The sequence below is a fragment of the Podarcis erhardii genome, assembly GCF_964252035.2.
Source record: "Podarcis erhardii genome assembly, chromosome: 2".
Lineage (NCBI taxonomy): Eukaryota > Metazoa > Chordata > Lepidosauria > Squamata > Lacertidae > Podarcis > Podarcis erhardii.
The window spans coordinates 13,585,592-13,597,754 of NC_138498.1; the positions used below are offsets into that span (position 1 = coordinate 13,585,592).

Sequence of the window (12,163 nt, forward strand, 5' to 3'; positions counted from 1 at the left end):
CATCATTTCACTGATCTCATTTACTCAACCCTCTGAATGTCAGCCTCCAGTCTCCTCTGAAGAACCATGTGCAACACACTATAATAATAATTTTATTTATACTATGGATTGGTTCACCCATTTGTGCCCATAACACATTGACTGTAGCATATGTGAATTGTATCCCCCAATTCTTGTACAACACTTTTCAATGTAAATAGCCCACATATTGGGTTAAGAGCCATCAAGTGCGGAGTAATCCATGCACAACTCATAAACTCCAACTATGAGCCCAGTTAAATTTCCCAGCTTGACATGACCATTGCTCTTCATTGTGGGAGTGCAGTGCTGCCCAGTAGATAGGAACAGCTTAAGTTCAATCATGTCAAGTCATAACTGATGCACATCCTGCAATGTGCGGGCAGATAGAAGCTGAGGAAATCCTCATTCAACTGAGCCATGTGTCAGAGTGATCATGTAACAGCTCCATTAATGCTCAATTTACAACGAGATTTCTTAATAAGCAACCTTACTGCAGGCTAAATGGATGAGGAGAGCGAGAAGCAGAAGCATTAATGACATTGATGTTCTGGCTCACAGCCATATTGAAGGATTTACTCAAATTATGTCCAGATAGAAGGTAGCTGGGAAAATGTATTCTAAGTTCCTAAACTTATTGAGTTGAAAAATACCGTTCTCCTGGGGAAATGATTTCCTGTATGTTTTTATTGACACTGTTTAGTTTTCAATTTTTTATTTTTGTTGCAACCAACCCAGAAGTCTCCTTCTGGAAGCTGTGTGATGTGGTACAATTTTTAAAACGAATGTATTAAAACACACACACAAATACATTCAAGGGAAAGAAAACGCATAGAACCATTCTGAAAAAACCAAAGCAAGCATCCTTACTTGAACCCTGGAATCATTTTTGCAAATCCAATCACTTTTTGGATGCTGTAGCTAACAAGGTCGGCCACGTGAGGCAGCATAGAGAGGTGTGAGAAGTCCATGGACATGGTTGCACTTTCATCGCTGTCATCACTGAGTTCCACATTCGATAACATCCTGGGCTCTGCAAGACAGAGGGGAAAGCACACAGATTAAAATTTTAATTTCAGATGTAGGGCTTTTTTTGTTTTTTAAATCAAAAGTTAAGGCTTTAAAAAGCCAGCTCTAACAAATTTATTAAAGGTTTCTGTGAAGGAGGATTCAAGTTCAGCAACTGAGCCACAAGATGAGAGGGGGTGGGCTGTGCAACCTAAGGAGCTCTGATCTACAAGACAACGGGAAACTGAATCTGGCAGATGAGAAAACAGATGCATAGCTGGAGATAACATTCCTGGATTTGTTTGCTGTGGGCCTGGAGGTCATTTGGCAATCTTCACATTACCTGGGGAAGAGCTGAAAGTGTCTGAAGAGTCTTCTGAAGAAGAGAAACCTTGTGACATAAGAGAGGAAGATCTGCTTGTGCTTCTTCTGCCTGAATCAAGTCTCACAGGAGGCTGAAACAAAAAAGGGTACCATTCCAACTATTTGTCAATTGCTCTTTTCAAATAACATCTCGGTCTGACCTGACCCCAACACGTTAGTTCTATTTGCTGGTAAATTTGTGCACTGACAAGGGCCCCTTGCTAAGGAAAAAAGAATGGTTTTACACAGTGCTTTTTTCTAAAAAAAATATATAAATGTTTAGGGGTACTCTCATTTTCCTACTCATATTGAAATACTGCCCCTCAATGAGGCCAAACTTAGATTCACAAAATAAGCACTGGTTTTACATCTCTAAAATATCCTTAGAGCTTTTCCACCAATGAACTAAATGGGAACTGGGGCCAGATTGATACAGAATACTCTTAGAAACTCCCACCCACTATGTTTGACTTCTTTTAAATTTTGCCTAATTCCTTTACCCTGTCAACCCATTTCCTTAAGCTTAACGGTTCCCCCTAGGTAAAAATGTTTCTGATGTACCATGATTTTGCCCCAACATGGCTAATTTCTACGGTAATGTAGAAAGGCAGACTTAGAAAGCACACACACACACACACACAGAGAGAGAGAGAGAGAGAAAGCATGTTATGAGCCAGAAAGCCACAGTAAATATGCGGGAGTGACGGATGGATAAGTAAATCTTCTGATAAATCACCACTAGGAGACTGTATGTTTGGAATGAAGGGGGGGTGGAGGAAAAAACTTTTTTTTTCTTTGCACGATGTGATATTAATAACCCTTCACCCCAGATAGAAATAAGATCTTTGCGTTTTTACTAATCACAAGCAGGAATTCAAGAACTGTGTGGGATGGATTATAACAGGAGAGAGGATTGGTGAACGGTGAGAAAGAGGAAATTTTTTATGACGCAGTTAAAAAATGGCGTCTCGCCAAGACAGGGTTGCCAGAGAAAGAAGGACAGGGGGAAGAGAATCAGGATCATTCAAAAGAGAAGGAATGTTGGAACGCAAGCTTGACCTGACAGAGCCTCCTGATTCATTTGATTTATTTGGCAAGCCTGAGAAAAGTAAAGGACAGACCGAAGATTTTTTTTTTTTTATGGAAGCGTTGAACAGAGGCTGTCCCTGAGCGATATGATCTTTGGAGAGTACAAAACCCACACAGAGGATGCCTGTTTTCAATCGGCTTGTGAAAATTATCAGAGATCGCAAAGAAAGGAATATACGATAACAACAAGAAGAGAAAGAAAGTAATAAAGGACTATCTGGATTGAACTGGATAGAACTGTCTAATTAAAGCAGTAATGTAAGTGATGTTTGGACTCGTTTGGAGTTTTGGACTCGTGCGGAGCTTGATGTATGGGTACCCCCAACAAAATTTAAAATTTGGCTATATAATTTGGAACTAATGTGATTTGGATAATGTGATGTGATTAGCCTGTTAATAAAAATTATTTAAAAAAAGAAAAAAGAAAGCCACAGCAAATATGATTTGATGTATTTAGCATCTTATATATGTGAACATTGAAAAGGCATCTGCAAATGCCAACTCACATCGTGTAAGATATTTAATTATCACATTTGTGTCATTTTCAGGGTGGGGCCAGGAGCTGAAGGGTACTTGGAGGTGATAATCCCATGGTGGAGACATTTGTTTTGCTTAGAATATTATCAGCTGGCAGAGAGAGGAGAGGCGGAAGTCTATTGGGAAGTAGTACAAAACAACAAGTGTTACCAGCTCCAAGTTGTCAAAACCATGAGTCAGACAGAGCTGATTCTCTTTCCCCCACTTCTCTCTCTGCCCCAGCCCTTCTCCCTAGCTCTTACGTGCGTCACTCAAACCCCAAAGCTGAGCTCTAGTTCCCAGCTGTTTCACTACTTCTTACCAAACAGGAAGGAGTTGTGGCTGCCTCAGCCACAAGTGCTTTCTCCTCCCTGCTCTTTCTTCCTCAGAACTGAGGAAAACAGCTGTTTCAGGACGTGAGTGCAGCTTAGGAAGATGTGCCAACAGGTGGCTAAATGGTACACCCGCCCACCAGAAGCCTGGCATTCTGGTATCCACACCGTCCAATGGAATAAGTGGCTTCACAATTAGGCCTTCAAAAACAAGCAGCAGGCTCAGAGGCTATGAGATTTGAAAGCACCTCACCCGCAACCAGATCATATTGATTCAGCGCACATGTTAATTATGGCATTTGACAAGGCACCAAAAAAAATTATGAATGCCAATGTTTCAAAAGCTTCTCTTAAAGGTAAAGGTAAAGGGACCCTGACTCTAGGGTTGCGGCGCTCATCTCGCTTTACTGGCCAAGGGAGCCGGCGTTTGTCCGCAGACAGCTTCTGGGTCATGTGGCCAGCATGACTAAGCTGCTTCTGGCGAACCAGAGAAGCGTACGGAAACACCATTTATTTCCTGCTGGAGTGGTACCTATTTATCTACTTGCACTTTGATGTGCTTTTGAACTGCTAGGTGGGAAGGAGCTGGGACCAAGCAATCGGAGCTCACCCCGTTGCAGGGATTCAAACCGCCGACCTTCTGGTCGGCAAGCCCAAGGCTCAGTGGTTTAGACCACAGCACCACCTGCCAGTTCCAAAGGCAAAGGTAAGGAAATATCATATACAGTGGTACCTCTGGATGCGAACGGGATCTGTTCCGGAGCCCCGTTTGCATCCTGAAGCGAATGCAACCCGCGACTGTGTGTGCGCGGGTCATTTTGAGTGTCTGTGCATGCGAGAGCGGCAAAACCTGGAAGTAACACGCTCCGTTACTTCCGGGTCGCCGCAGAGCATAACATGAAAACACTCAACCTGAAGCACATTTTACCCGAGGTATGACTGTAGTTCACTCACAGCAGGTAGATTACGGGTCTACCTAACTGGCTTCAGTTTGCAGGCTGCATGTTACTTTCTTCCAAGTGAGAAGGGAGCAAAGGTTTCGCTGATTCAGAACTACTGCTTCAATTTACTTATTCCACCAGCAGATGTCCTACTAGTCACAGCCGTAATGAAGTTAGAAGGAAAGTGGGGCCTGAAGCTTACCCGGAATTGGTTGAAATCAGAGTACGTGGAATCATAGGTCTTGCGGTGGGCTTCCAGGAGGATATCGATGGTCCGCTGTTGCTCCTCCAACAATTTGGGCTTTAGGCTCTCTTTCAGGGCTTCCTCTTCCTTCCTCTTCATTATCATCTCTCTTTTCCTCTGAACTTCTTCATCTGTCAGAATAACTGTCAACAGATGGAGAGATGCCAAACACATTTAACACTTAGAATCCATCTGCTAGGACAAGCCGAAGAGTTAAGTAACTCCAGGGCAGTCTTTTATAAAGACTCGGAGTGATTAGTACGGTGACACTAACGTCTGAGAAGAGAACAAATAACTGAACAGACAAGAAAACCAATGACAATTGGTGAACCTTTAAACTTCATGAAATGTTCACAACTCATTTGCCAAGCAGGAGCAACATTTGCATGCTACACATCTAAGCAAGATGCTTGCTGGTCACAGAAACCTATCTCTTAAGTGCGCATGGCCCAGTCAAGACTCATACCCATGACTGCATCTGATAGCCACTGTGAGAACAGGAAACTGAGCTAGATGGGCCGCTGGAATGATCCAGCAAGCTCTTCTTATGTTCATATGCATCTCACAGATGTCAAGGAAACAGAAAGCCAACAGCATTTCTTTCCCTTGTATAGTACAATGATGCACACTCCAAAATGGGCAATGCATTTTCCATGTATACAGCTGTAAATAACTAGTGGAACAGTGCAGCGCAACTCCTTGAACATCAAGCAACTGAAAGTTTGTGGATATATTTCCATCGCTGAGTATTGTGGCATTAGGGCTACCAATACCAACATTTTGAGCATTTCAGGATAGGAAGAGGTCATTTCAGAGGACCCCGTGGCCTCTTGTGTCAGAACGCTATCAGAAAAAACAAAGTTTTGCAACCTGTGTAGGCCTTGCAGTTACCGTGCATGTAAATTCGTGCTGGTGGGAAGGCAACTACTGTTGAGTAAAGAGGGGCTGCTACAGATGTTCACACAAGTTGTGTGACATTAATAGGCTATCGGGAATATTTTCAGCGAAGAGAGACAAGAGGTGGTGACCAAACAATTCAGTAGAATCAAAGTTAACTCCAAGCAGACTGGTGTGACTGTTATGGAGAAGAAGCTGCAGGAACATGAAGTGCTTTGGTGTGCAAAAATACACAAATTTCAGCCGAATTTCACAATATGCTGCTTTTTAAATACAAGATGGGAAATACCCTGTGCATGTTCTGTGGAGTAAGATTTGAAGGTCTGCAAGAAAATGGACTTGCATGCAGAGTGACCACACCACACATTATTTTGTACATAAAGTGGGCAGGTGTGTCTTGTCTGCTCTTCAAATCAGATGGGTTAATTAGCTCTGGTTGTTTCAATGATTGCATACATGTTCGGAGGAATTACATGGTATCTCTGTAGCCACAGCACACCTTAATCCAGGATTATTTTGGATACTCATTTTGTATCACTTGGATTGTTAAAGAATGCCTCTGCGGTTGGGACATGGCAACCTTTTTGGACCAGTGAACACATTTGGAATTATGAGAAAGTGCCATAGGTAGCAGTCACAAAACAGATGTTGTTTGGAGCGAGGGGGAAGCCACAAAATGGCCGCAACATTTACAAGAGCAAAGAAAGAGAGAGGACTACAAAATGGTGCAGCTGTGTCCTCCATCTCAATGTGAAAAGTGCCTACACTAGCCACTCCAGTGCTTGTTCACAGAAAGAAATTCTTAGCACCTTTCCTCAGTTCACAACATTAGCATCCAATGAAATGTGGGCATATTCAATGTAGGAGAGGCCAAGTCAGTGCAAATAGGTATTGAGAAGGAAGAGCAAACAGCTTCTCTCGCACACTGTAGAAAAGATATTTTCTGATTTTTCATGGGAAGAATAGGAGATACTGGTGCCATGTTGGCAACCCTTAATTAGAAAATGGTGGACTTAAATTATTTCAAAAAGATGCTCTGAGACAAAATGACAGCGTGGCAGATGTCCACACTGGAAAGAAAGTTGGACTTGGAACCTGGGAAATTGGAGCTCATATCTCTCCTCAGCTATTGGTAGCCTTGAGCAATCAAGTTTCTGTGCTTGGAAACTGGAAAAAATGACCTATAACACAGATGCGAGGATTAATGAGACAGAGATTAGGAAGCCCTCTGCACGCTAGAAGTGTTACAAGGGTCAGCCTGCAATGCATCATGTGCAGGCATGAAAGGACACCAAACTGAGTTTTGCAGCTCAAGCCACTCTGTGTGTGTACACTAGAATTGCAGGGCTCTTAAGAGTCTTCTTATCTTCTTAGCTAGCGTGCAGGTATGAGTTGTTGAGGGAGAATGTCAGGGTGGGATCCATCCTTTGGTTGCAGCTGGAGCAGAACCGGTTATGGTTTGCAAAAGGCCAGCACACATAACTTGCTATAACAACGGTCTCAATGCTGCTAGGATTCCAGCAACCAAAGAAACACAGTTAAGCTGGGTATACACATCATGCCCATTCCAGGAATGCCTACTTCTGATCAATTTCAAAACTGTTGCTGATACATTTTTGATTAAGTTGTGGTTATGTTCTGATAGCAACAACTGAGGCCAAACCTTTAAAATCTGAGAACTGGGGAAGGAAGAGGATTCTGAGCCATTAGGTTACATGAGGGTGGTTCGTTTCCTTCCTCCACCCCTCCCACTACAAAAACAGGGTAAGCCCAGACAATATGTCTCAGATATATAGAGTGGTACCTCGGGTTACATACGCTTCAGGTTACAGACTCCGCTAACCCAGAAATAGTGCTTCAGGTTAAGAACTTTGCTTCAGGATGAGAACAGAAATTGTGCGTCGGCGGCGCGGCAGTAGCAGGAGGCCTCATTAGCTAAAGTGGTGCTTCAGGTTAAGAACAGTTTCAGGTTAAGTATGGACCTCCGGAACGAATTAAGTACTTAACCCGAGGTACCACTGTATATATTTAACAGTTATGCTGGAAAATGTCGATGGCTGGCACAAGCTGCAAAGTATATTACTCTATGTTGCATAACACTTATTCTTCAATCTCGTCTGATTTCACATAATGGTTTATTGCTCCATAAAAAATAATACAGTCAGATTTGTGATTAACATACCTCATGCATTACTCAAAATAGTATCTATTTAAGAGACAGGGAAGTATGTGAAAGATCAGAGTCTCAGCTCCTTGTTTAGAAAGCACAGGCACACATGAATTTTATTTCAAAGGGAACTAAGAGGGTGACCAAACTCTCAGCAAGCTGTTTACCAGAGACATATTATTCCCTTTTCTCTGAATCACATGCATTACTTCTGGGAAATTTGCACAATACTAGTCACGTGCATGTAGAAATATTTTTACAGGAAAAAGATCACAAACTGCAGTTTCCTAGGAAATCAATGCCACACCCTGATGCATATTTACAACCAGAAAACATGTGGTTACTGAATATTCCAACCCCATTAAACTAAATGCCATATAGTCAACAAGCTATTTATATATATAAAAAAAGAAAGTAGGAGAGACATCTAAAAGAAATAATAAAGTAAATGTGCAAATCTGTGCAATATGTATCGGTATTATGATACAGCAGCTCTTAGATAAGGTGTAAGAATGCACATCCAGGCTGCAAACTGGTTTGTTCTTTTTTTTTTTTTTTTTAATAAGAGCCCAGATTTAGGAATCTGAAGCTGAGGCAATTCACTCAAGGCCATCCAATAATTGCAGCTGAAACAACGCTGGTATCTAGGAGCTAATCTAAAACCACAGTAATAAAACCTATTATTACTCTATATTGCATTCAACTTTATGATTCTATTACTGAGATTCCCAGATATAAAAAACCTCTTAATTACTTTCAGTAAATCTAACAATGAACAAGGAAACTGTTTTTGGCCTCAATTCTGAAAGCAGGAAGATTGGAGAAGAAGAGGGATAGTAAAATCTGAAAGAGGTGCAGAATGCAGAACCCAGCCAGATGGGTGGGGTACAAATAAGAAAATTACAAGTTATTATTATGTTTGCTGTATTCAATGATGGAACAGAATGCATAGATTAAATGAAAGGTAAAGTTGAGTTTCAGAGTTCAACAACAAGAAGAGTTTGCCTTGGGATCAGTTCACAGCACCTATTTTTACCCGGCAAGCCTTCTGTGAGTTAAGCAGTCTCATGAACACTCTCACATGTTGAGACTTTGGGCTTGGCATTTCTTAAAAAGAAACATGCTTAAACTAGGCAGTGCAGGCTAGGACAATGTGCCTGTCACATTTACAGGGCAGCTATATTGTCAGGAGTCAGCTAGTCTACAATGTGGTCTTTATGTATACACTGTTTAAATGGTCAATGAATCTGCCCTGCTTTAATAGTTTGCCCTCTTGGTTATGGCTCACTGAGACAAGACTCTCTGTGTGTAATGTAATAATACAAGCTCAAGAAAAGATTCTCATTTGATGCAGGTTTCTGCCAAACTAGCACCAAATTCGTACGTGTGAGATTTGCATTTTCACATTCAGTGTAGGATTTTTCTTCTGCACTAAAAGCTACAGTCAAGCATTGAAAGACCCTTTTAATGCAACTACAACTCAGCAGCACAGTAGAAAAAGAACTTGCAGCCAACAATAACGTTGCTTTTTACTAAGACACTAGCAACCTTAAAAAAAAAAGTGAGTAGCAATTCACAAGAAAGCATTCATCATAGGACTGGGATGTTGTTTTTGCAGACACTGGGCAGAAGGAACATTTTACGGTTAAGGTGGGGTTTGGAATGAGAGGTCTGGCAAGGAAAAATAAAAGCACCTAGGTCATGTGCTGTAGCAGAATACATGCGTGATGCAAAGCAAGTTGCTCTGCTATGCAGCCTGCAGCTACTTACGGCTGAGGGTTAATTAGCCGCTAGTGTTTTTCCAATACAAAAGTTGCACAACTCTATGCATGCCTGAAAATGATCGAAAAGATCAAGGTGGTGTCCAGCTGTGTGTTTCAAGGCTATGAGGTAGCTAGAGTACCAACATTCATTTGGAGAGGTAATTAAGTTGTGAGTTATATAACTGTGCAAGCATTTTTTATGCTTATCCTCAAAATAAACCCAAATAAAGCAATAAGTAACACCCCCCCCTTCCCACCCCAGCTCCTTTAGCTTAATGGAAAATAAGCACACCCCTTCAGGCCTCTATAAATTAAATAAATAACCAGAAGCAAACTCTCACCGGGTAACAGAGCTTCCAGTGGGAATACTCTCGCTTTGGCTGTCTTGAGTGGAAGCTATTTAGTCCAGTTTTTATTCTTTAGAAAGGATCGGGCAAATATAAAGTCAAACCATGCCAAAACTGCAAGGACAAAGAGTGTTGGTGATAGTACCTAAGGACCCTAAGTAGCTATTGCAAACACCCCAACTAACTGGCCATGCTGCCTGCAGCTGATGTGAGTTGTAGTCCACAACATCTGGGGAACATCGCATTGGCTATGCTTGGTCTGGGGGAATTATGTTTGCCACAGACTCTCTCGCCTAAGTGGGTGCCGTTTTGGAAGACATTTTCAGTTCTTTACAGACATAACCTTAATGGTATAGCCCCTGCCCCCTGCACAAATTCAGGCACCACCTCTATTCAACATGCAGTTGTTGCAAACGTGTGCACTGCACATTTGGATGGCTGAGCACTGATGAATTAGGTGGAAAATAAACACCCCTGGGCATACATAGCAAATGTTGTGGGGGCTGGGAGACTGAAGGGGAAGCAGCAGGAGGACAGGCAAAGAACTTAAGCATTCATGGATTGAGCCGAATGGGAGTGGTGTTCATATATGTGTGTTTAAAATCTGGCTTTAAAGTCAAAAGAGTTTTTGTTTTTTTTAATGCACTTTTTAAGGCACGATTGCAAACTTTCTTCTGGAAGGCTATGGGGATTGGATTCTACAGGTTGCCTCATCTACTCCTTATGACGAACTCCGTCAACTTGTTAACAGAGAGGCGATGTTTGTTTTGGAGACTCTTAATGTCTTCTAGGAGGTGATTAGCAGCCTCTTTACCACTACACTTGGCACGAATAAGCTTTGTTTAAATGCTTACAATTGAGGGGGAAAGGTTCTTTACAGCACCTGTCACAAATGGATTAACTTTAATTCTATTCCCCGGAAGAAACAAAAACACCTGCTTTCAATATTCGCACTTGCATGAGACTGAAGAGCAAAGGAGTTTCCGCACTTTGCTTCAGCCAAAGTAGGCATGCTGACAAATTCACGCTCCACATTTTAATCTCCTTCTGGAACCCAGCCAGAGTTTTCCTCTTCCCACAAAACAGTGAAGCAATGACTGCCTCATTAAGACCACCACATGCTGTATCTTTTGTAGAAAGCATTTTGCAAGGCCCATCAATGATATCTACTGAAAATCCCAGTCAAATCTCTCACTGAGAAACGCTTAATCTTATTTATTTGTTAATGCTTGCACTATCCAGCAGACAAATGCTGTAAAACAAGGGTAGGCAAGGTGGTGCCCTCCAGATGATTGGGAGTTGTAGTTAGCAACATCTGGAGGGTACAACATTGGCTACCCATGCACTAAAGCAGGGGGCCCCAAACTTGGGTGTCCAGCTCTTTTTGGACAACAATTCCCATCATCCCTGACCACTGGTCCTGCTAACAAGGGATGAAGAAGAAGAGTTTGGATTTGATATCCCACCTTTCACTCCCTTTAAGGAGTCTCAAAGCGGCTAACATTCTCCTTTCCCTTCCTCACCCACAACAAACACTCTGTGAGGTGAGTGGGGCTGAGAGATTTCAGAGAAGTGTGACTGGCCCAAGGTCACCCAGCAGCTGCATGTGGAGGAGCGGAGACGCAAACCCGGTTCACTAGATTACGAGACTACTGCTCTTAACCACCACACCACACTGGCACTGGATGAGGGGAGCTGTAGTCCACAAACAGCTGGACACCCAAGTTTGGGGAATCCTGCACTAAAACATCTTGACGCTTCTTTAACCAGTCACAAGAATCATGATCTACCATCCCAAAAAAACACTTCTCCTCCTCCTCTCAAGGTACACAGGAGGTTTGATCGTCAAATTAGGTTGTTTAGAAGTAGTTCTGGCCATCTGTTTCCAAAGTGACTCAGAGACACTTTTCAAGAAAACAAACCTTTTTCTTTTAATTACAAGCTCATATTCTTTCTTTCTTTTTAACATGCAAGAGCAAAGGTTTTTATTTCCTTCTGTGATGCAAAATATTTAAAGATTCTTAAAAGAGGAAAGTGGGGGTGGGGAAGATTTGCTTTGGGACACGTTTCTGAAGAAAACCTTTAAATATACTGGTAAGTATTTCGAACAGGGCTGGAAAGCCTATTGCAACAGCTTGTGTGCTAAGATAGAACGTAGGAAATGAATCACTGTAAATTCCCAGGCAACCAATATGTTATGAAAGATTAAATGATGTTGTAGAATATCTTCAGATCAATGGAGATAGTAAAATTATTCAAATTATTCATATGGATTCCTAGTACCCAACACTGGTGCTAGTCCATACTATATCATTACTTTGCAACCAGTTCAACAGCAGACACAAGGGCTACCAAGCCTGTTGCTGACCTATGTTTGCATGCAATGCATGGCTGTGGAGCAAAAAGGCATAAATGTGTTCAAGTCCAGGTAATCAATCTGATTCCCCACTAGGGCAACATGGATTTCCCTCCCCTCTG

General features: G+C 42.0%; 1 protein-coding gene across 2 annotated transcripts in view; it reads right to left on the reverse strand.

Annotated features, from left to right (window-relative positions):
• The window catches only part of VDR (vitamin D receptor), an 85,992-nt gene that overhangs the window by 8,204 nt on the left and 65,625 nt on the right, over positions 1–12,163 (reverse strand). For both annotated transcript variants that reach the window (XM_081848992.1, XM_081848991.1), the window contains 3 exons: positions 4,470–4,654; positions 1,370–1,481; positions 889–1,051 (listed from right to left, as the gene is read on the reverse strand). In XM_081848992.1, coding sequence (XP_081705118.1) covers positions 889–1,051; positions 1,370–1,481; positions 4,470–4,654 — 460 coding nt within the window. The remainder of the gene's footprint in view (positions 1–888; positions 1,052–1,369; positions 1,482–4,469; positions 4,655–12,163) is intronic.